We start from the raw sequence: 24,301 nt of genomic DNA, 5'->3' as shown, positions 1-24,301 counted from the left end.
ACCGGATGAAGGTCATATTCAGTGATGACCGGATGAAGGTCGTATTCAGTGATGACCTGATGAAGGTCATAGTCAGTGATGACTGGATGAAGGTCATAGTCAGTGATGACTGGATGAAGGTCATAGTCAGTGATGAGTGGATAAAGGTCATAGTCAGTGATGACCGGATGAAGGTCATATTCTGTGATGAGCGGATGAAGGTCATAGTCAGTGATGACTGGATGAAGGTCATAGTCAGTGATGACTGGATGAAGGTCATAGTCAGTGATGAGTGGATAAAGGTCATAGTCAGTGATGACCGGATGAAGGTCATATTCTGTGATGAGCAGATGAAGGTCATAGTCAGTGATGACTGGATGAAGGTCATAGTCAGTGATGACTGGATGAAGGTCATAGTCAGTGATGAGTGGATAAAGGTCATAGTCAGTGATGACCGGATGAAGGTCATATTCTGTGATGAGCGGATGAAGGTCATAGTCAGTGATGACTGGATGAAGGTCATAGTCAGTGATGAGTGGATAAAGGTCATAGTCAGTGATGACCGGATGAAGGTCATATTCTGTTATGAGCGGATGAAGGTCATAGTCAGTGATGACTGGATGAAGGTCATAGTCAGTGATGACCTGATGAAGGTCATATTCAGTGATGACCGGATGAAGGTCATATTCAGTGATGAGTGGATGAAGGTCATAGTCAGTGATGACTGGATGAAGGTCATATTCAGTGATGACTGGATGAAGGTCATATTCAGTGATGACTGGATGAAGGTCATATTCAGTGATGACTGGATGAAGGTCATATTCAGTGATGACCATACACCTCCAAGCATATACTGTATTTATGACATTGAAAACATATTTTCAGAGAACTTTAAAGTTTTCAGGACTTGAGTTGAGGTTGCAGCTGCAGGTTTTGTGTCGGAGCCACAGAAGTTCCACCGGGTCCTCCTCCATGCCAGCATCTCATGAATAAGGGGCCCCTCCTCCCAGCCTCCCACTCGGGAGAGTGAGGGGGTTGTGACAGGTGAACCGTTGGCGAGTAACGTGACTAATCCGGGGAAAAAGGAGACTGGCGGCGTCTCGATCACTCCAGGGAAGACCATGGTTCTGTCCAGAACCCCTCAGCGGTTTTTGCTGCTACTCTCCCTGCTGGTGACCTGCTGGGCTCAGGTAAGGCGCTTGTTTCTCTGCACCAGGACCCAGGTGACGTATTTACCGCTGAAATGCTGCATCACAGCATTCTTGGCGAGGGTTTTTCGGATTTGTGACCGTATAAATGTTTTGACTTTCAAACCGTGGTGCTCGTCACCTGGTACTGATCCAGTGGCCTCGGACCGGCCAGACAAAGAGAGCCTGTGTGTGTCGCACAGGGGACACCAACCTTTATTTATATTTCTTCTGCAGAGGGGCCCGGTCGGTCCCAGAGGCCCCCCGGGACCACCTGGAATCGCTGGCGTGCCTGGAGTGGACGGCATTGACGTGAGTGACCTTTTCTTTGGGAACCAACACAAAGCTCTGCTTGTCGGAGCAGGAAAGCCTCTTAGTCTAAGCTACTTTCCCCCCCGCATAAAATGTAGCATTTGGCTTTTCCCCAAAAGACAAATATATATTTTAGAAGAGAACCTGGTGGACACATGACAACGGGTCATAGCGGTCCCCAGGGTTGTTAGAAGAGAACTTGGTGAACACGAGACAGGGGGTCATAGCGGTCCCCAGGGTTGTTAGAAGAGAACTTGGTGAACACGAGACAGCGGTCATAGCCGTCCCCAGGGTTGTTAAAAGAGAACCTGGGGAACAAATGACTGGGGGTCATAGCGGTTCCCATGGTTGTTAAAAGAGAACTTGGTGAACACGAGACAGCGGGTCATAGCCGTCCCCATGGTTGTTGGACGAGAACCTGGTGGACATGTGACAGCGGGTCGTAGTGGTCCCCATGGAAGACAGCGGGTCCTAGCCGTCCCCAGGGTTGTTAAAAGAGAACCTGGTGAACACAAGACAGCGGGTCATAGCCGTCCCCAGGGTTGTTAAAAGAGAACCAGGCGGACACGTGACAGCGGGTCGTAGCGGTCCCCATGGTTGTTGGAAGAGAACCTGGTGGACATGTGACAGCAGGTCATGGTTGTTAGAAGAGAACCTGTTGAACACGAGACAGCGGGTCATAGCGGTGGTTGTTAGAAGAGAACCGGGTGGACATGTGACAACGGGTCATGGTTGTTAGAAGAGAACCTGGTGGACACTTGACAGCGGGTCATAGCGGTCCCCATGGTTGTTAACAGAGAACTTGGTGGACATGTGACAGCGGGTCATAGCGGTCTCCATGGTTTGTTAGAAGACATCCGGGTGGACATGTGACAGGGGGTCATGGTTGTTAGAAGAGAACCTGGTGGACATGTGACAGCGGGTCATAGCGGTCCCCATGGGTGTTAGCAGAGAACCGGGCGAACACATGACAGCGGGTCATAGCGGTCCCCATGGTTGATAGAAGAGAACCTGGTGGACACGAGATAGCAGGTTATAGCAGTCCCCAGGGTTGCTAGAAGAGAACCTGGTGGGTACGTGACAGCGGGTCAAAACAGTCCCCAGGGTTGTTAGAAGAGAACCGGGTGGACACATGACAGGGGGTCATAGCGGTCCCCTTGCTTGATAGAAGAGAACCTGGTGGAAACGTGACAGCGGGTCATAGCGGTCTCCATGGTTGTTAGAAGAGAACTTGGTGGACACGTGACAGGGGGTCATAGCGGTCCCCATGGTTGATAGAAGAGAACCTGGTGGACACGAGATAGCAGGATATAGTAGTCCCCAGGGTTGCTAGAAGAGAACCTGGTGGACACGCGACAGCGGGTCATAGCGGTCCCCATGGTTGTTAGCAGAGAACTGGGCGGACACATGACAGCGGGTCATAGCGGTCCCCATGGTTGATAGAAGACAACCTGGTGGACATGAGATAGCAGGTTATACTAGTCCCCAGGGTTGCTAGAAGAGAACCTGGTGGGTACATGACAGTGGGTCAAAGCAGTCCCCAGGGTTGTTAGAAGAGAACTGGGTGGACACAACACAGGGGGTCATAGCGGTCCCCATGGTTGTTAGAAGAGAACCGGGAGGACACATAACAGGGGGTCAAAGCAGTCCCCAGGGTTGCTAGAAGAGAACCTCGTGGGTATGTGACAGCGGGTCATAGCGGTCCCCAGTGAACATGCTCACACGCCCCCTAGTGGCTGTGAGGACAGCCCAGCTTCCAGAGGCTAATGCTAGCACTTAGCAGGCGTGCAATAGTCCTGGGGAGGGAAAGCTAAGCTAACGGCACATGTTGATGTTGCGTCCAGGGCGACAGAGGAGAGGACTCCAAAGTCAACGGCCAACCGGTGAGTGACCTTGGACCCGTATTCAACTGTAAATGAACCCCTCACCCACAGTTTTAACGAGGAGTGATGGATTCTTTCAGGGTCCTGATGGGCAAAACGGCAAAAACGGCGCCCCTGGGGCTTCAGGACTTCCGGGAGCAGATGTAAGTGGACCCACGCCAAAGCTTAAGATAAGATAAGATGAGATGAGAGTGTGGACGACATACAGTATGTTTACCCCACTGCATCATACCATTTTTTACAATGTGCTAGCTTATCGTTAGCATTGAAACGCCATCATGCCGCTAGCTTTGAAAAGTCATTGTATCGTTAGCATTTACATGTCACCGTACAGTTAGCATTGACGTGTCATCGTATCATTAGCATCGATTTGTCATTGTACCATTAGCATTGATGTCTCATTGCATCGTGTTAGCATTTACACGTCACCGTACAGTTAGCATTAACGTGTCATTGTATCGTTAGCATTGATGTGTCGTTGCGTCGTTAGCATTTACATGTCACCGTACAGTTAGTATTAAAGTGTCATTGGATTGTTAGCCTTTATGTGTTATTGCGCCGTTAGCATTTACATGTCACAGTACAGTTAGCATCGATGTGTCATTGTACCGTTAGTATTGATGTGTCATTGAGTCGTTAGCATTTACATGTCACAGTACAGGTAGCATCGATGTGTCATTGTACCGTTAGTATTGATGTGTCATTGCGCCGTATACATGTCACCGTACAGTTAGCATTAACGTGTCATTGTATCGTTAGCATTGATGTGTCATTGCGTCATTAGCATTTACATGTCACCTTACAGTTAGCATTAACGTGTCATTGTATCGTTAGCCTGGATGTGTCATTGCGTCGTTAGCATTTACATGTCACAATACAGTTAGCATCGATGTGTCATTGTACCGTTAGTATTGATGTGTCATTGAGTCGTTAGCGTTTACATGTCACCGTACAGTTAGCATTAATGTGTCATTGTATCTTTAGTATTGATGTGTCATTGTATCGTTAGTATTGATGTGTCATTGTTTCGTTAGCATTTACATGTCACCGCACAGTTAGCATTAACGTTTCATTGTATCGTTAGCCTGGATATGTCATTGCGTCGTTAGCATTTACATGTCACAGTACAGTTAGCATCGATGTGTCATTGTACCGTTAGCATCGATGCGTTATTGTACCGTTAGCATTGATGTGTCATTGCGTCGTTAGCATTTATATGTCACCGTACAGTTAGCATTGACGTGTCATCGTATCGTGAGCAAAAACACGTCGTCATTGTCAAAAGCATTAATGTGTCATCGTATCGTTAGCGTTGATGCATCATCGTGAGCATTTACATGTCACCGTACAATTAGCATTAACGTGTCATCGTTGTCAATAGCATTGACTCGTCGTCGTCGTCGTCATAAGCATTGACGTTCTCATCGCACCATTAGCATTGCATGTCATCATATTGTTAGCATTGATGAATTATTGTTGTTGTTAGCATTAACGTGCCATTGTATTGTTAGCATTGACGCACCATTAGCATTGACATCTCATTATATTGTTAGCATTGACGCATTATTGTTGTTGTTAGCATTAACGTGTCATTGTATTGTTAGCATTGACGCATTATTGTTGTTGTTAGCATTAACGTGCCATTGTATTGTTAGTAATTGACGCACCATTAGCATTGACATGTCATTATATTGTTAGCATTGACGCATTATTGTTGTTGTTAGCATTAACGTGCCATTGTATTGTTAGCATTGACGCACCATTAGCATTGACATGTCATTGTATTGTTAGCATTGACGCATTATTGTTGTTGTTAGCATCAACGTGTCATTGTATTGTTAGCATTGACACATTATTGTTGTCGTTGTTAGCATTAACGTGTCACTGTATTGTTAGCATTGACATGCCATCATATAGTTAGCATTGACGCATTATTGTTGTTGTTAGCATTAACGTGCCATTGTATTGTTAGCATTGACGCATTATTGTTGTTGTTAGCATTAACGTGTCATTGTATTGTTAGCATTGACGCATTATTGTTGTTGTTAGCATTAACATGCCGTTGTATTGTTAGCATTGACGCACCATTAGCATTGACATGTCATTAGATTGTTAGCATTGACGCATTATTGTTGTTGTTAGCATTAACGTGCCATTGTATTGTTAGCATTGACGCACCATTAGCATTGACATGTCATTATATTGTTAGCATTGACGCATTATCGTTGTTGTTAGCATCAACGTGTCATTGTATTGTTAGCATTGACACATTATTGTTGTTGTTGTTAGCATTAACGTGTCACTGTATTGTTAGTAATGACATGCCATCATATAGTTAGCATTGACGCATTATTGTTGTTGTTAGCATTAACGTGCCATTGTATTGTTAGCATTGACGCATTATTGTTGTTGTTAGCATTAACGTGTCATTGTATTGTTAGCATTGACGCATTATTGTTGTTGTTAGCATTAACATGCCGTTGTATTGTTAGCATTGACGCACCGTTAGCATTGACATGTCATTAGATTGTTAGCATTGACGCATTATTGTTGTTGTTAGCATTAACGTGCCATTGTATTGTTAGCATTGACGCACCATTAGCATTGACATGTCATTATATTGTTAGCATTGACGCATTATCGTTGTTGTTAGCATCAACGTGTCATTGTATTGTTAGCATTGACACATTATTGTTGTTGTTGTTAGCATTAACGTATCACTGTATTGTTAGTAATGACATGTCATCATATAGTTAGCATTGACACATTGTTGTTTTTGTTAGCATTAACATGTCATTGTATTGTTAGCATTGACGCACCATTAGCATTGACATGTCATCATATCGTTAGCATTGACGCGCTAACTCGTCATTTCATTATAACTCGACGTTTCATTATAATGTTAGCATTGACGTGTCATTGCATCGTTAGCATTGACGTTTCATCATTACTGTTAGCATTGATGAGAGTCAAGTCGATCAGTGCTAACTAATGAGCTAAACGCCACAAACTATAAACTCATTGTCCAGCACATCTCTTAAGGCATCAGGGAGTGAGTACTATGCAATGCACTACTACTACTATTACTATTACTAGTGACTACTAATGGGCGTTAGTAATACTATCACAACTACATATTACCACGACTAATGACTACTAGTACTCATACTCTAAGTGACTACTAGTACATGTTACTACTACAACTAGTGACTACTAGTACATGTTACTACTACAACTAGTGTCTACTAGTACATGTTACTACTACAACTAGTGACTACTAGTACATGTTATTACTACAACTAGTGACTACTAGTACATGTTACTACTACAACTAGTGACTACTAGTACATGTTACTACTACAACTAGTGACTACTAGTACATGTTACTACTACAACTACAAAATACTGGTACATTTGACTAATACGACAACTACAAAAAATAACTACTACAACTACTGACTACTACTACATGTTACTACTATTACAACTATTGTCAATTACTACAGTACATGTTACTATTACTGCAACTATTGACTAGAACTAGTACATGATACTACTATTACTATTGACTAACAGCACATGTTACTATTACAAATTGTTACTACAAGTACATGTTGTTACTACTACAATAACTGACTACTAGTACATGTTACTACTATTACTATTGACTAATAGCACATGTTACTATTACAAGTGGAGACTACGAGTACATGTCATTACTACTACTACTACGTCTACTACAATAACGGACTACTAGTACAGCTTATTACTATTACTACTGACTAACAGCACATGTTACTACTACAAGTAGTGACTATTAGTACATGCTACTACTACAACTAGTGACTACTAGTACATGTTACTACTACAACTAGTGACTACTAGTACATGTTACTACTACAACTAGTGACTACTCGTACATGTTACTACTACAACTACTGACTACTAGTACATGTTACTACTACAACTACAAAATACTGGTACATTTGACTAATACGACAACTACAGAACAATAACTACTACAACTACTGACTACTACTACATGTTACTACTATTACAAATATTGACTATTACTACAGTACATATTACTATTACTGCAAATATTGACTAGTACTAGTACATGTTACTACTATTACTATTGACTAATAGCACACATTACTATTACAAATTGTTACTACGAGTACATGTTGTTACTACTACAATAATTGACTACTAGTACATGTTACTATTACAAGTAGAGACTACGAGTACATGTTATTACTACTATGTCTACTACAATAACTGACTACTAGTACAGCTTACTACTATTACTATTGACTAATAGCACACGTTACTATTACAAATTGTTACTACGAGTACATGTTGTTACTACTACAATAATTGACTACTAGTACATGTTACTATTACAAGTAGAGACTACGAGTACATGTTATTACTACTATGTCTACTACAATAACTGACTACTAGTACAAGTTACTACTATTACTATTGACTAATAGCACACGTTACTATTACAAATTGTTACTACGAGTACATGTTGTTACTACTACAATAATTGACTACTAGTACATGTTACTATTACAAGTAGAGACTACGAGTACATGTTATTACTACTATGTCCACTACAATAACTGACTACTAGTACAAGTTACTACTATTACTATTGACTAATAGCACACGTTACTATTACGAATTGTTACTACGAGTACATGTTGTTACTACTACAATAATTGACTACTAGTACATGTTACTATTACAAGTAGAGACTACGAGTACATGTTATTACTACTATGTCTACTACAATAACTGACTACTAGTACAAGTTACTACTATTACTATTGACTAATAGCACACGTTACTATTACAAATTGTTACTACGAGTACATGTTGTTACTACTACAATAATTGACTACTAGTACATGTTACTATTACAAGTAGAGACTACGAGTACATGTTATTACTACTATGTCTACTACAATAACTGACTACTAGTACAGCTTACTACTATTACTATAGACTAATAGCACATGTTACTACTACAAGTAGTGACTATAAGTACATGTTACTACTACAAGTAGTGACTATTAGTACATGTTACTACTACAACTAGTGACTACTAGAACATGTTACTACTACAACTACTGACTAACAGCACATGTTACTACTACAACTACTAAATACTGGTATATTTGACTAATACGACAACTACAAAGAATTACTACTACAACTATTGACTTGTAGTACATGTTACTACTATTACAACTATTTTCTACTAATACAGTACATATTACTATTACTGCAACTATTGACTAGTAGTAGTACATGTTACTACTATTACAACTATTGTCTACTAATACAGTACATATTACTATTACTGCAACTATTGACTAGTAGTAGTACATGTTACTACTATTACTATTGACTAATAGCACATGTTACTATTACAAATCGTGACTACGAGTACATGTTGTTACTACTACTACTACTACTACTACTACTACAACAATAATTGACTACTAATACATGTTACTACTATTACTATTGACTAATAGCACATGTTACTATTAGAAGTAGTGACTACAAGTACATGTTACTACTACTATTACTTCTACTATAATAATTGACTACTACTACATCTTACTACTATTACTATTGACCAATAGCACATGTTACTACTACAAGTAGTGACTACTAGTACATGTTACTACTACAACACTAATTGACTGCTAGTACATGTTACTACAATAACTAGTGACTACTGGTACATTTTAATACTACTCCAACTACTACTAGTAGTACATGTTACTATTACAACTACTGACTACTTCTTCAGTACATATTATTATTACATGTACTAGTACATGTTACCACTCTACGAAATACTAGTACATTTTAATGCGACTACAACAACTGATTACTAGTACATTTTAATACTATTACAAATAGTGAATAGTACATGTTGCAACTATGACATATAGTGACTCCAAATACATAATACTATAACTACAATTAGTGACTTCTTATTACTATTACAACTAGTGACTGACTACTACTACATGTACATCTTAGCACTGCTAGAACAAAAATCTACTAGTCGACATTTCTTCTAGTACTACCGCAAGTAAATGTAACAAGTATAACTACTAGTAACTGTATCTACGAATAGACATAACTACAAGTACTACTACTAGTAAATGTAACTACAAGCAGACATAACTACACGTACTACTACAAGTAAATGTAACTACAAGCAGACATAACTACACGTACTACTACTAGGAAATGTAACTACAAGTAGACATAACTACGAGTACTACTACCAGCAAATGTAGCGACAAGTATACATAACTATGAGTACTACTGCTAGTAAATGTAACTACAAGTACACATAACTATAAGTACTACTGCTAGTAAATGTAACAACAAATAGACACAACTATGAGTACTACTGCTAGTAAATTTAACTATAAGTACACATAACTATGAGTACTACTGCTAGTAAATGTACCAAAAAGTAGACATAACTGCAAGTACTACTACTAGTAAATGTAAATAAAAGTAGACATAACTACAAGTACTACTACTAGTAAATGTAACTACAAGTAGACATTATTACTAGTACTACTGCTAGTAAATGTAACTACAAGTAGACATTACTAATAGTACTACTGTTAGTAAATGTAACTACAATTAGACATAAATACTAGTACTACTGCTAGTAAATGTAATTACAAGTAGACATAACTACTAGTAAATGTAGCTATAAGTATACATTACTACTAGTACTACTGCTAGTAAACGTAACAACAAGTAGACATAACTACAAGTACAACTACTAGTAAATGTAACAACAAGAAGACATAACTTCAATTATTATTACTGGTAAATGTAACTACAAGTAGACATAACTACAAGTACTACTATTAGCAAATGTAACAAGTAAAAATAACTGCAAGTACTACTACTAGTAAACTAACAACAAGTAGACATAACTGCAAGTATTATTACTGGTAAATGTAACTACAAGTAGAAATAGCTACAAGTACTACTGCTAGTAAATGTAAATTCAAGTAGATATAACTACAAGTACTACTGCTAGTAAATGTAACTACAAGTAGACATAACTCAAAGTACTACTAGTAAATGTAACTACAAGTAGACATAACTCAAAGTACAACTAGTAAATGTAACTACAAGTAGACATAACTACAAGTACTACTGTTAGTAAATGTAACTACAAGTAGACATAACTCAAAGTACTACTAGTAAATGTAACTACAAGTAGACATTATTACTATTACTACTGCTGGTAAATGTAACTACAAGTAGACATAACTACAAGTACTACTACTAGTAAATGTAACTACAAGTAGACATAACTACAAGTACTACTACTAGTAAATGTAACTACAAGTAGACATAACTACAAGTACTACTACAATTGAGTAGAGCAGTTCAAGTTAAAGTCCTGCAACAGCCGCCATCTTGTATCCTGTAACAAGGCACAATGTTACCTTATCTAAACCACGCCCCCTCTAGCCCCGCCTCTAACCTGCTAAAAGGATTCTTATTGGAAGAGAGCATTTGTGAGACGAGACACTTGATGACAGTGTTGCCGGTCCTCCTGATACGTTGTTGAGTCCATCACCTGGTGTCTCTGCTCTGGTCCCTAAAGGACACAAAATCAATCATTGATGTTTCCTTCAGGGACCTATGGGACCTCCAGGAGATCCAGGTCCACCAGGCCTGAAAGGACAAAAAGTGAGTACGACAATTTTGTCATCAGACGTCATTGAAGTGTCTTGAAACAATCTACCTGTGGTCCTGTTCTCAGGGGGATTCTGGACCGCGAGGGCCAGCCGGTGCACCGGTAAGTACATGTCGATGTTTTGACGTTTTCCCGACCACGTCATGCTTCCCGCTCAATGAAGGACGCTTTGTCTCCGGCAGGGTGTCGGTCCGGACGGCCTGGATGTGAGTCTACGGCGGGCCACAACATCTCCGAGCTGGAGGACGACCCTTCACACTTGTCCTGCTTGGTCTTCTTTCACAGGGCATCCCGGGGACAGACGGACTCCCAGGAGAAATGGGAAAAGCTGGTCCTCCAGTGAGTACACGTTTCTTGTCTCTGGTAGACCCCTAAAAGTACTAAACGTTGTGGGTTGGTTACAGGGCGTCAGAGGCAAGAGGGGACAAGTGGGGGCTCTCGGTGCTGTTGGACCTCGGGTACATGTCCTTGTTTACATTCTGTGCTGGTTGACAAATGCAACGGGAGAATAAGTCATGTTGAATTCATGTCTTCCAGGGTCCTCCTGGCATCTATCAAGGGGAAGAACTGGTAAGTCCTGGGAAGACTTCACTTTTTAACTGAGCAGAACTCTTCACTTCGTCTTCTCGTTGTTCTTAGTGTCCTAGCGCCTGTACTGCTGGACTCTCAGGACACGCTGGCCTACCAGGCATGAAAGTACGTCTTTAAGAGCAGGCAATACTTTTGTCCAACGCACTAGAACTCACAACCTCTGCCTGCAGGGTCACAAAGGGTTGAAGGGAGAGTCTGGTGAGCCCGGAAGACAGGGGCACAAGGTAAGGTCCTTCTCCTCCTCAGACGTCTTCAGCTGTTGTTCGAGCCCCCAGACCTTTGCTGTGTTTCCTCACAGGGCGAGGAGGGCGAGCAGGGACTGCCGGGGAACATCGGATCTCAAGGACTTCCAGTAAAATATCTCGCCGGCTTTGTGTAAAACATGTGAGATGCTAACTGGCTAACATGGGACGTGTGTGATTCCAGGGCCCAGGTGGACCTAAAGGACTCCCCGGAATAACAGGCTCCAAAGGTGAAAGGGTAAGAAGTCGAGTCGTGACGACAAAATGCCTTTTTCCTATTCGAGACTAAACAAAGTCTCCAAACAGGGGCCGCGAGGAAAATCCGGCGACGCGGGCCCTCAGGGCGCCCAGGGAGCTCCAGTGAGTTCCAGTGTTTCTGTCCGATTTTCGCTAACCGATGGTCTTACGGCATTTCTTGTTTTGTTGTCCAGGGGGACGTTGGCCAGAGAGGAGCCCTAGGGGAGAGCGGCCCCAGGGGTACACAGGTTAGATCTTTGTGTCCTCTTCTCGTTAAACAGCTGGATTATTGCGTGTGCTGTTTCAACAGCGTCTTTGTGTCCTGACAGGGTGAGCGGGGTCCTGCTGGGATCAGAGGCGTACCAGGACCAAAGGGAGAAGCTGTAAGAACATTGTCTGTGCCTTTGCTGACCCGCACCTCCTTGTTTTAGTTGCTGTCACAGTTTGATTCCCACTGGTAACATGTTGTGGTCTGAAAACGTTGGCCTTCTTTGAACTTCTCTTTCCTGTGCAGACCATGTCTCTGCTTCCTGTCTGTCCTGTCCCTGACTCCACCCAGCAATTCCTTGATTGCTCTTCCTGATCCTGTCACATCCTGATCCATGTTTTAATGTCTCGTGGTCTAAAGAAAATGATGTTGACAGTTTCTAAACTTGTTCCTCGTCTTATCCCCAGGGTCTTCCTGGGCCGGATGGTCGGGAAGGAATTCCTGGACTTCCAGGATCAAAGGTAATGTTTGATGAGTGGGACTACTGGAGACCTATGGAAACGTACATGGCTTATGTTCCTCTGGTTCAGGGTCTTCCTGGGAAGAACGGCGCTCCAGGTGACGGTGGACTTCAAGGTCTTCCCGTAAGTTGACCCAGACTCTCCCTGATTGATGGTTGGACTTTGACCCTCAGTGTTGTTTTCGAACATATAGGGCGTTCCGGGCGCTTACGGACAAAAAGGAGTTAGCGGTCCAAAGGTACCAAAGCACACCATCGATTGGAACATTTAGCAGCACACTTGGCTAACATCGGGTGGTTCTTTTTGGCGTGGTTACTAGGGGGTCTCAGGTGACCCAGGAGTCGCAGGACTGATGGGCTCGTCTGGAAAGCAAGTATGTTTGTGGCACGTTTGAGAAGGTTTGTTCACAGAAAACATGAGCGTGATGGTCTCTGTCGCCAGGGCGAGCGTGGAGACCAGGGCGAGGTCGGCCCTCTTGGATCAAGAGGAGGACCAGTGAGTAGAACAAGTCGTTCTTGGCCAAGTCCGGTGTCTCTCCAGTCATTAAAAACAATTTGTCCTATTGTCGCAGGGTGCACGAGGAGAACGAGGACCTGACGGACCATCAGGGTCCCCAGGAGGAAGGGTGAGACCTGACTGAGTATATAATAATATTCTGTTAACGCTGAACTCAGAGAAAGTTTACTTCCATCGCCAAGTGAAAAGAAGAACGCATAAAACTGGAGCTACGGTTGCTAGCATGGCTGATGCTAACGTAACATAATATTCTGTTAAAACTAAACTCAGACAAAGTTTACTTCCATCGGAATGTGAAAATTAGGAGAATACGTAAAAACTGGAGCTACAGTTGCTAACATGGCTGATGCTAACATGCTATTGTGTATTATTCTGTTAACGCTAAACTCAGACAAAGTTTACTTCCATCGTAATGTTAAAATGAGGAAAACGCCTCTGAACTGCAGCTACGGTTGCTAACATGACTGATGCTAACATGCTACCGTATGATATTATTCTGTTAACGCTAAACTCAGACAAAGTTAGTTCAATCGGAATGTAAAAACAGGAATGCGTTAAAACTGGAGCTACTGTCGCTAACACGGCTGATGCTAACATGCTATTGTATATTATTATTTTAACCCTAAACTCAGACAAAGTTTACTTCCATCGTCATGTGAAAATGAGGAAAACACCTCGGAACTGCAGCTACGGTTGCTAACATGGCTGATGCTAACATGCTAACGTAAAATAATATTCTGTTGAAACTAAACTCAGACAAAGTTTACTTCCATCGGAATGTGAAAATTAGGAGAACATGTAAAAACTGGAGCTATGATTGCTAGCATGGCTGATGCTAACATGCTATTGTATATTATTCTGCTAACGCTAAGCTCAGACAAAGTTTACTTCCATCGTAATGTGAAAATGAGGAAAACACCTCTGAATGGCAGCTTCGGTTGCTAACATGGCTGATGCTAACATGCTACCGTATAATATTATTCTGTTAATGCTAAACTCAGACAAAGTTTACTTCCATCGTCATGTGAAAAGAACTGGAGCTACAGTCGCTAACATAGCTGATGCTAACATGCTACCGTATAATATAATTCTGTTAATGCTAAACTCAAGACAAAGTTTACTTCCATCGGAATGTGAAAATTAGGAGAACATGTAAAAACTCGAGCTGCGGTTGCTAGCATGGCTGATGCTAACATGCTACTGTATATTATTCTGTTAACGCTAAAGTCAGACAAAGTTTACTTCAATCGGAATGTGAAAATTAGGAGAAGACGTAAAAACAGGAGCTGCGGTTGCTAGCATGGCTGATGCTAACATGCTACCGTATAATATTATTATGTTCACGCTAAACTCAGACAAAGTTTACTTCCTTTGGAATATGAAAATTATGAGAACACGTGAAAACAGGAGCTGCGGTTGCTAGCATGGCTGATGCTAACATGCAACCGTATAATATCATTCTGTTAACGCTAAACTCAGACAAAGTTTACTTCCATCGTCATGTGAAAAGAACTGGAGCTACTGTCGCTAACATGGCTGATGCTAACATGCTACCGTATAATATAATTCTGTTAATGCTAAACCCAGACAAAATTTACTTCCATTGGAATGTGAAAATTAGGAGAACATGTAAAAACTCGAGCTACGGTTGCTAGCATAGCTGATGCTAACATGCTACTGTATATTATTCTGTTAACGCTAAAGTCAGACAAAGTTTACTTCAATCGGAATGTGAAAATTAGGAGAAGACGTAAAAACAGGAGCTGCGGTTGCTAGCATGGCTGATGCTAACATGCTACCGTATAATATTATTATGTTCACGCTAAACTCAGACAAAGTTTACTTCCTTTGGAATATGAAAATTATGAGAACACGTAAAAACAGGAGCTGCGGTTGCTAGCATGGCTGATGCTAACATGCAACCGTATAATATCATTCTGTTAACGCTAAACTCAGACAAAGTTTACTTCCATCGTCATGTGAAAAGAACTGGAGCTACTGTCGCTAACATGGCTGATGCTAACATGCTACCGTATAATATAATTCTGTTAATGCTAAACCCAGACAAAGTTTACTTCCATTGGAATGTGAAAATTAGGAGAACATGTAAAAACTCGAGCTACGGTTGCTAGCATAGCTGATGCTAACATGCTACTGTATATTATTCTGTTAACGCTAAACTCAGACAAAGTTTACTTCCATCGGAATGTGAAAATTAGGAGAAGACGTAAAAACAGGAGCTGCGGTTGCTAGCATGGCTGATGCTAACATGCTACCGTATAATATTATTATGTTCACGCTAAACTCAGACAAAGTTTACTTCCATCGGAATGTGAAAATTACGAGAACATGTAAAAACTGGAGCTATGGTTGCTAGCATGGCTGATGCTAACATGCTATTGTATATTATTCTTTTAACGCTAAACTCAGACAAAGTTTACTTCCATCGTAATGGGAAAATGAGGAAAACACCTCGGAACTGCAGCTACGGTTGATAACATGGCTGATGCTAACATGCTACCGTATAATATTATTCTGTTAACGCTAAACTCAGACAAAGTTTACTTCCACCGGAATGTGAAAATTAGGAGAACACGTAAAAACAGGAGCTGGGGTTGCTAGCATGGCTGATGCTAACATGCTACGGTGTAATATTATTATGTTCACGCTAAACTTAGACAAAGTTCACTTCCATTGGAATGTGAAAATTAGGAGAACATGTAAAAACTGGAGCTATGATTGCTAGCATGGCTGATGCTAACATGCTATTGTATATTATTCAGTTAACGCTAAACTCAGACAAAGTTTACTTCCATCGTCATGTGAAAAGAACTGGAGCTACTGTCGCTAACATGGCTGATGCTAACATGCTACCTACCGTATAATATAATTCTGTTAATGCTAAACTCAGACAAAGTTTACTTCCATCGGAATGTGAAAATTAGAACATGTAAAAACTGGAGCTACGGTTGCTAGCATAGCTGATGCTAAGATGCTACTGTATATTATTCTGTTAACACGAAACTCAGACAAAGTTTACTTCCATCAGAATGTGAAAATTAGGAGAAGACGTAAAAACAGGAGCTATGGTTGCTAGCATGGTTGATGCTAACATGCTATTGTAAATTATTCTGTTAACGCTAAACTCAGACAAAGTTTACTTCCATCGTCATGGGAAAATGAGGAAAACACCTCGGAACTGCAGCTACAGTTGCTAACATGGCTGATGCTAACATGCTACCGTATAATATTATTCTGTTAACGCTAAACTCAGACAAAGTTTACTTCCATCGGAATGTGAAAATTAGGAGAACACGTAAAAACAGGAGCTGGGGTTGCTAGCATGGCTGATGCTAACATGCTACGGTGTAATATTATTATGTTCACGCTAAACTTAGACAAAGTTCACTTCCATTGGAATGTGAAAATTAGGAGAACATGTAAAAACTGGAGCTATGATTGCTAGCATGGCTGATGCTAACATGCTACCGTATAATATTATTCTGTTAACGCTAAACTCAGACAAAGTTTACTTCCATCGTCAAGTGAAAAGAACTGGAGCTACTGTCGCTAACATGGCTGATGCTAACATGCTACCGTATAATATAATTCTGTTAATGCTAAACTCAAGACAAAGTTTACTTCCATTGGAATGTGAAAATTAGGAGAACATGTAAAAACTCGAGCTACGGTTGCTAGCATAGCTGATGCTAACATGCTACTTTATGATATTATTCTGTTAACGCTAAACTCAGACAAAGTTTACTTCAATCGGAATGTGAAAATTAGGAGAAGACGTAAAAACAGGAGCTGCGGTTGCTAGCATGGCTGATGCTAACATGCTACCGTATATTATTATTATGTTCACGCTAAACTCAGACAAAGTTTACTTCCTTTGGAATATGAAAATTATGAGAACACGTAAAAACAGGAGCTGTGGTTGCTAGCATGGCTGATGCTAACATGCTACCGTATAATATCATTCTGTTAACGCTAAACTCAGACAAAGTTTACTTCCATCGTCATGTGAAAAGAACTGGAGCTACTGTCGCTAACATGGCTGATGCTAACATGCTACCGTATAATATAATTCTGTTAATGCTAAACTCTGACAAAGTTTACTTCCATCGGACTGTGAAAATTAGGAGAACATGTAAAAACTGAAACTACGGTTGCTAGCATAGCTGATGCTAACATGCTACTGTATATTATTCTGTTAACGCTAAACTCAGACAATGTTTACTTCCATCGGAATATGAAAATTAAGAGAACACGTAAAAACTGGAGCTACGGTTGCTAGCATGGTTGATGTGTGGGGGAGGGGGGTGTATATTTTAGCCTGGAAGCGTTAGGGCCTCATGGGATTCTGGGTATTTGTTCTGTCGTATGTTGTGTTACGGTGCGGATGTTCTCCCAAAATATGTTTGTCATTCTTGTTTGGTGTGGGTTCACATATTTGTAACAGTGTTAAAGTTGTTTATACGGCCATCCTCAGTGTGACCTGTATGGCTGTTGATCAACTATGTCTCGCAGTCGCTGATTGTGTCTACAGAAGCCAAATACAACATGTGACTGGACTGGCACGCTGTAGACGGGGACTCCTTGATATTGTTGTTTGGGTGGAATCCGGGAGAGTGATTACCCCTGGAGGGGCGCTGAAAATTGGGAGTCTCCCGGAAAAATCGAGTACGACGCTGTAAAGCGCCATTCATATAAAACCCGGGGTCTCAAACACGGGCTGCGTGTTTGAGACCCCTGAACTGAAGTCTCTGCTCCTCCACATCAAGAGGAGCCAGATGAAGTCATTCGGGGGTCTGGTCAGGATGCCACCCGAATGCCTCTCTAGGGAGGTGTTTCAGGCACGTCCGACCGGTAGGAGGCCACGGGGAAGACCCAGGACACGTTGGTAAGACTATGTCTCCCGGATGGCCTAGGAACGCCTCGGTATACCACCGGGAGGAGCTGGACGAAGTGGCCGGAGAGAGGGAAGTCCGGGCCCCCGCAACCCGACCTCGGATTAACGGAAGAAGATGAATGGATGGATGGAGGACAAGTTGAAAGATGCTCCTCAGGGCTTAGAAACCAGCCTGCTTCCCTGCACGTATGATTCAACAGAGGGTGATTGAGCGAAATAAAGCCGATATGCTGCACTTAAGGTGTTTTTAGCACAACCATGAAAGGCCTCTCTTGTTCCACGAGGACTCTGCAGGATTCGGGACAGGAAAAGAAGCTGGGAAGCCTCAAAGACTTCTCTGTTCCCAGGAATGCTTGAGAGCAATCAGCCTAAAAAACCGCCCCAGAAACCCGACGGCTGAGCACCCGGTGGGGGGGTTGACTCCGATTATGTGGGCTCAGTGTGGTTAGGTTAGCGTGTGGGGCGGCACTATACATCCTAACAGTGGCGCTGGTGTTTGAATGTTTATGTTTGGGTTTGGACAGGGAGGCAAAGGCGACATGGGCCTTCCAGGACTTCCTGGACCTGTTGGATATCGAGGACAGAAGGGCGACAGGGTAAGTAAGAAACATCCCCATGAATCAGGATATTTTAGCCACTGATCCACAACCAAAGATGGCTTGTTAAAGCATGTCAGCTGGTCCATCACCTGGACAGATAACAGTTCTGTTGTTGGAATGGTTTTTTGTCTTCACAGGGCGCTGTGGGTCTGGACGGTCCAAAAGGAGACCAGGTGTGTGTTTCTGAACAAAATGTTCAATAAGAAACTTGGTGTTCTAACAAACCTGTGCGGTCCACTTTAGGGAGGTTCAGGTGCTGAGGGAACACCAGGAGAGCCAGGAGAACTGGTGAGGGACCAGACTTCTTAGAACACACATAAGTGGTCTTGTTGTGGAACTGCTTGTCATCTTGTTGGTGGTCTCTTGCAGGGTGAACAAGGGGAACCAGGAGAGAAAGGATCGGTGCGATTTTACCCAAATCACAGTAGCGCTTTCTTGCTAATGCTAACAATAACAGCCCTCCTCCTTGTAGACGGGACCGCCAGGAGAGACCGGCAACAAAGGACCAGAGGGGGGCCGAGGGCAACAGGGCAAGGAGGGCAAGTCGGGCCAGCCCGGACCACGGGGCATGCAGGGTGACATGGGAGTACCTGGCCTACCTGGGCGTCAGGGACCTTCGGTGAGGTGTTGGCGACGTCACAACAATCAGGACTAGTTTTGTGGTTTTGTTCAGTTGACGTTCGACAGAAATGTGCTGGAGGACTAAACTCTGTGGGACGCCACACAGTATCCGCAGTTTAGATTGAAATGCAGTACTAAGGTTTGGCCTTCTTTTGAAGTGGTTCTGCTTGTGTCGGCGCAGGGAAAAGCACCGAGTGACTCGCACATCAAACAAGTCTGCATGAGAGTCATGCAAGGTGAGCACTTCTGGATCATCCTGGGACCCAATCCGCAACAATTCGATAAAGCTGTTTTTTTTTCTTCTGTGGTATCACAGAGCAGCTGGCCCAGCTGGCAGCCAGTCTGAGCAGACCTGAGTCTGGCGTCTCCGGGCTCCCGGGACCGCCTGGCCCGCCCGGACCTCCCGGGGCGACCGGTGAGAACGGTTTCCCCGGACACAGTGGCTCTCGAGGACTACCAGGTCTAAAGGGACCGCCTGGGTTGCTGGGCCGTAAGGGACCTAAAGGTGGGATCCGGAAGGTTCTGAATGACCATGGAAAGAAAAGATTTAGGCTTTGGACATTACTTTTACCAGCAGGGGGCAGCAAGAGTCTTTTCTGCTTCTGTCCACAGGTGATCAAGGGGACAGAGGGGACAGAGGACCTACCTCCAGGGGGCTCAAGGGATCTCCAGGTGCTCCAGGTCTGCCAGGTAAAGACTACTTTAGTTATGTGAACTATATCAGGACCTGGACATAGCATTGTGCTCTCAGGAGAACGTGTCTACAATCTGATGACCAGCAGGGGGCGACCCCACATCACTGACCTAGTTTGCTGATCCCCTAATGTGTATTTGTGTGGTCCCAGGCCAGTCAGGCAGGGCGGCTTACGGCTCAGACGGCCGCGATGGTGAGCGAGGGCCTCGTGGCGCTCCCGGGACTACCGGCGTCCCCGGGCCTCCGGGTCCGGCAGGGCTGAACAGCTACTGCGAGCCATCGCAGTGCGTCCTCCCCATGGTGGCCTCGCCCGTCTCAGCCAAGGACTCCAGCATGAAGGGTCCCAGTGAGATGTGAGGGTCCAGCATGGAAGTGGACTCGCACAGAGAAACCAGTCAGAGAAGAGCCCAGAGTCGTGTTCCGTGCTCATCTGGCACTCTTGAAGGATCAGCAAACCTTCATAGGGTCAAGTCCATCAGAACCAGAAAGGTCCTTCAGTAGGTCCATGGAAAGGCATCATTTACTGCTGGAAGAACTCTTCCTCCAAATGTTTTCAGATTGGAAGTTTTTTGAGCCGGGAAGGCGGATTCTTTTGGAACCTCGGCGCCGCTTTTATGTGAACTATTTATTCTAGCAAGGTTCCACACGTGTACAGAGAAGAAAATAAAACACATTTTCTAATAAACTTCTGCATGGTTCTTCTTCCTCTGGTGCTCAATTCTTCTGGATTTTGAAGGTTCTTCACCTTCAAATGACAGACCGTTAAATATATTTTACTAATTTTAATAGTACACACACATACACACTTATATATATATATATGTATATATATATACATACATACATATATACACATATTTATAAATACAAATACGTATATATATATATATACATACTTATATATCCATCCATCCATCCATTTCCTACCGCTTATTCCCTTTCGGGGTCGCGGGGGCGCTGGCGCCCATCTCAGCTACAATCGGGCGGAAGGCGGTGTACACCCTGGACAAGTCGCCACCTCATCGCAGGGCCAACACAGATAGACAGACAACATTCACACTCACATTCACACACTAGGGCCAATTTTAGTGTTTCCAATCAACCTATCCCCAGGTGCATGTCTTTGGAAGTGGGAAGAAGCTTGAGTACCCAGAGGGAACCCACGCATTCACGGGGAGGACATGCAAACTCCACACAGAAAGATCCTCAGCCTGGATTTGAACCCAGGACTGCAGGAACTTCGTATTGTGAGGCAGACGCACTAACCCCTCTGCCACCATACTTATATATATACATATATACTGTATATATATATATATGATATATATATATACAAACACACACATCCATATATATATATATATATATACGTATGTGTATATATGTGTATATATGTATATATATATATATATATACATATATACATATATATATACATATACACAAACACACACACATCCATATATATGTATATATAAAATCAGTATATAATATATTTATATAATAACGTGTGTGGATCGATATGCATAGACAGTAACGATTCCAATTGTAGTATCAGACAGTATATGGTTATTAGATTTGATCCGTGTTAAGGAAAGAATGAATGGGGCCATGTATCCTGAGATTTTGAGCCAAAATCTCCTTCCATCAATGAGAGCTTTGAATGGTTGACCAAATACTTATTTTCCACCATCATTTACAAATAAATTCTTTAAATTCTTTAAAATTCCTACTGTATCGGTTGGGGACGTCTCTACGCTGCTGATCCGCTTGAGATGGTTTCCTGTGGACGGGACTCTCGCTGCTGTCTTGGATCCGCTTGAACTGAACTCTTGCGGCTGTGTTGGAGCCACTATGGATTGAACTTTCACAGTATCATGTTAGACCCGCTCGACATCCATTGCTTTCGGTCCCCTAGAGAGGGGGAGTTGCCCACATCTGAGGTCCTCTCCAAGGTTTCTCATAGTCAGCATTGTCACTGGCGTCCCACTGGATGTGAATTCTCCCTGCCCACTGGGTGTGAGTTTTCCTTGCCCTTTTGTGGGTTCTTCCGAGGATGTTGTAGTCGTAATGATTTGTGCAGTCCTTTGAGACATTTGTGATTTGGGGCTATATAAATAAACATTGATTGATTGATTGATACAAAGTGAATTCCTGGATTTTTCTTTCACATTCTGTCTCTCACAGTTGAAGTGTACCTATGATGAAAATTACAGACCTCTGTCGTCTTTTTAAGTGGGAAAACTTGCACAATCGGTGGTTGAATAAATACTTTTTTGCCCCACTGTATACATATACATATACACATAACGTATATATTAATATCCATATATATTCACTGTTACATGTAGCCATACTAGCGATGTGGCCCTCAAAAACGATTGTTTTGACACTCCTAGATTAAGCATTTGGATTTATTTTACGCGCACAAATACAAAAATAGTTGCCTCGGTAAGAGGCGACTTATTACCACAATTTTCTCACCGAAATCTGCCGGTTGACATGTAGTCGGGATCCATGTTCGCTTGACCGCTCTGATCCATAGTAAAGCTTCACCTCCGGGAATTTTAAACAAGGAAACACCGGCTGTGTTTTTTGTGGCTAAAGGCTAAAAGCTTCCCACCTCCATCTTTCTACTTTGACTTCTCCATTATTAATTGAACAAATTGCAAAAGATTCAGCAACACAGATGTCCAGAATACTGTGTAATTATGCGATTAAAGCAGACTTATAGCTTGGATCGGGCTGCAACATAATGTCCGCTACAACCGGTGACGTCATTTGCACGCGTCATCATACTGACGTTTTCAACAGGACACTCGGGACATGGCATTTAGGTCAAAACATGATTTAATTTAAAGTAAAAAAATATACAAACAAAAATCGCTCACAGGGGAGGCACAACTTGGGCTAAAAAACAAAGCTAACGCATAAACAGACTAAGAACATAAATCAAACAAAACTTACTTGGCATGGCATGAAACAAGTCAGCACAGGGCGACTGACTGGCAAAGACGAGCTTAAATGCTGCCTCCGATTAGTGCTCGGGAAGCAGGTGAGCGGGAATTTTGTCCACCAGAGACAGGTGGACAAAATGAGTAACCAAGGAAACCAGACAAGGGAGTGGAAAAAAACAGGAACTTAAAGAGTCCAAAGGACAAACAGCAAAAACATGATCAACAGACATGACATTTTATTTATTATTGGTTAGCTTCAGAATAACAATGTTATTAAAAAGAATAAGAGACTTATTATACTCTAAAAATGTTGGTCTTACTTAAAAATGCACGCATTTAGTTGTATTCAGTGTTAAAAAATATGAAATACATTTTGAAATATTTGGCTTTCATGGACTCTCTCAGCCAAAAAGGTTCCCGACCCCTGCTCTAGCCTTTAAATAGACCCTTTTTAGATCAGTTGATCTGCCGTTGTGTCTCTTTTTCTCCTATGTCTCCCTCTCCCTTGTGGTCCAGGTCCGGTGGCCATGGATGAAGTACTGGCTGTCCAGAGTCGGGACCAAGGATGGACCGCTCATCCAGAGTCGGGACCCAGGATGGACCGCTCGCCTGTGTATCGGTTGGGGTCATCTTTACACTGCTGATCCACCTCCACTTTGGATGGGACTCCCGCTACTATATTGGATCCACTTTGGACTTGATTCTCACGGTTACGTTAGATCCACTATGGATTGGACTTTCACAATATCATGTTAGAGCAGCTCGACATCCATTGCTTTCGGTCCCCTGGCGGGGTGCCCACATATGCGGTCCTCTCCAAGGTTTCTCATAGACATCATTGTCTGATTGATACTTTTATTAGTAGATTGCACAGTTCAGTACATATTCCGTACAATTGACCACTAAATAGTAACACCCCAATAAGTTTTTCAACTTGTTTAAGTCGACGTCCCACTGGGGTGAGTTTTTCCTTGCCCTTATGTGGGCTCTTAACCGAGGATGTCGTTGTGGTTTGTGCAGCCCTTTGAGACACTTGTGATTGAAGGCTTTATAAACATTGATTACCCTGCC

The 24,301-nt window shown here is 42.4% G+C and overlaps 1 protein-coding gene across 2 annotated transcripts; it reads left to right on the top strand.

Moving 5' to 3' along the window:
• The first annotated feature begins 993 nt into the window (after positions 1-993).
• Positions 994-20,971, top strand: col9a1a (collagen, type IX, alpha 1a). Of its 2 annotated transcripts, XM_061915311.1 has the most exons (32): positions 994-1,169; positions 1,404-1,478; positions 3,323-3,361; positions 3,442-3,504; positions 11,069-11,122; positions 11,196-11,231; positions 11,312-11,335; positions 11,415-11,468; positions 11,534-11,587; positions 11,667-11,699; positions 11,769-11,825; positions 11,891-11,944; positions 12,019-12,072; positions 12,147-12,200; positions 12,269-12,322; positions 12,394-12,447; positions 12,529-12,582; positions 12,875-12,928; positions 12,998-13,051; positions 13,122-13,166; positions 13,248-13,301; positions 13,370-13,423; positions 13,500-13,553; positions 18,884-18,955; positions 19,096-19,131; positions 19,202-19,246; positions 19,328-19,360; positions 19,431-19,577; positions 19,761-19,815; positions 19,896-20,084; positions 20,192-20,269; positions 20,425-20,971. In XM_061915311.1, the coding sequence occupies exons 1-32, from the start codon at positions 1,101-1,103 to the stop codon at positions 20,628-20,630; spliced, it is 2,058 nt and encodes a 685-aa protein (XP_061771295.1). In that variant the 5' UTR covers positions 994-1,100; the 3' UTR covers positions 20,631-20,971. The 2 variants fall into 2 exon arrangements, with proteins under 2 accessions (XP_061771295.1, XP_061771286.1); XM_061915302.1 differs by having other exon boundaries at positions 12,875-13,051.
• Positions 20,972-24,301: the final 3,330 nt, after the last annotated feature.

Source organism: Nerophis ophidion, linkage group LG01 (assembly GCF_033978795.1).
Source record: "Nerophis ophidion isolate RoL-2023_Sa linkage group LG01, RoL_Noph_v1.0, whole genome shotgun sequence".
NCBI lineage: Eukaryota > Metazoa > Chordata > Actinopteri > Syngnathiformes > Syngnathidae > Nerophis > Nerophis ophidion.
The sequence above is the reverse complement of the archived record's forward strand: the minus strand, read 5'-3'. Positions and strand labels throughout refer to the sequence as shown.

Bases quoted from the DNA above. Each gene is read 5' to 3' on its own strand.
- col9a1a (XM_061915302.1), top strand. From the start codon at position 1,101: ATGGTTCTGTCCAGAACCCCTCAGCGGTTTTTGCTGCTACTCTCCCTG. The intron at 1,170-1,403 runs GTAAGGCGCTTG...TTTCTTCTGCAG, and splicing joins TGGTGACCTGCTGGGCTCAG to AGGGGCCCGGTCGGTCCCAG. The intron at 13,554-18,883 runs GTGAGACCTGAC...GGGTTTGGACAG, and splicing joins CAGGGTCCCCAGGAGGAAGG to GGAGGCAAAGGCGACATGGG.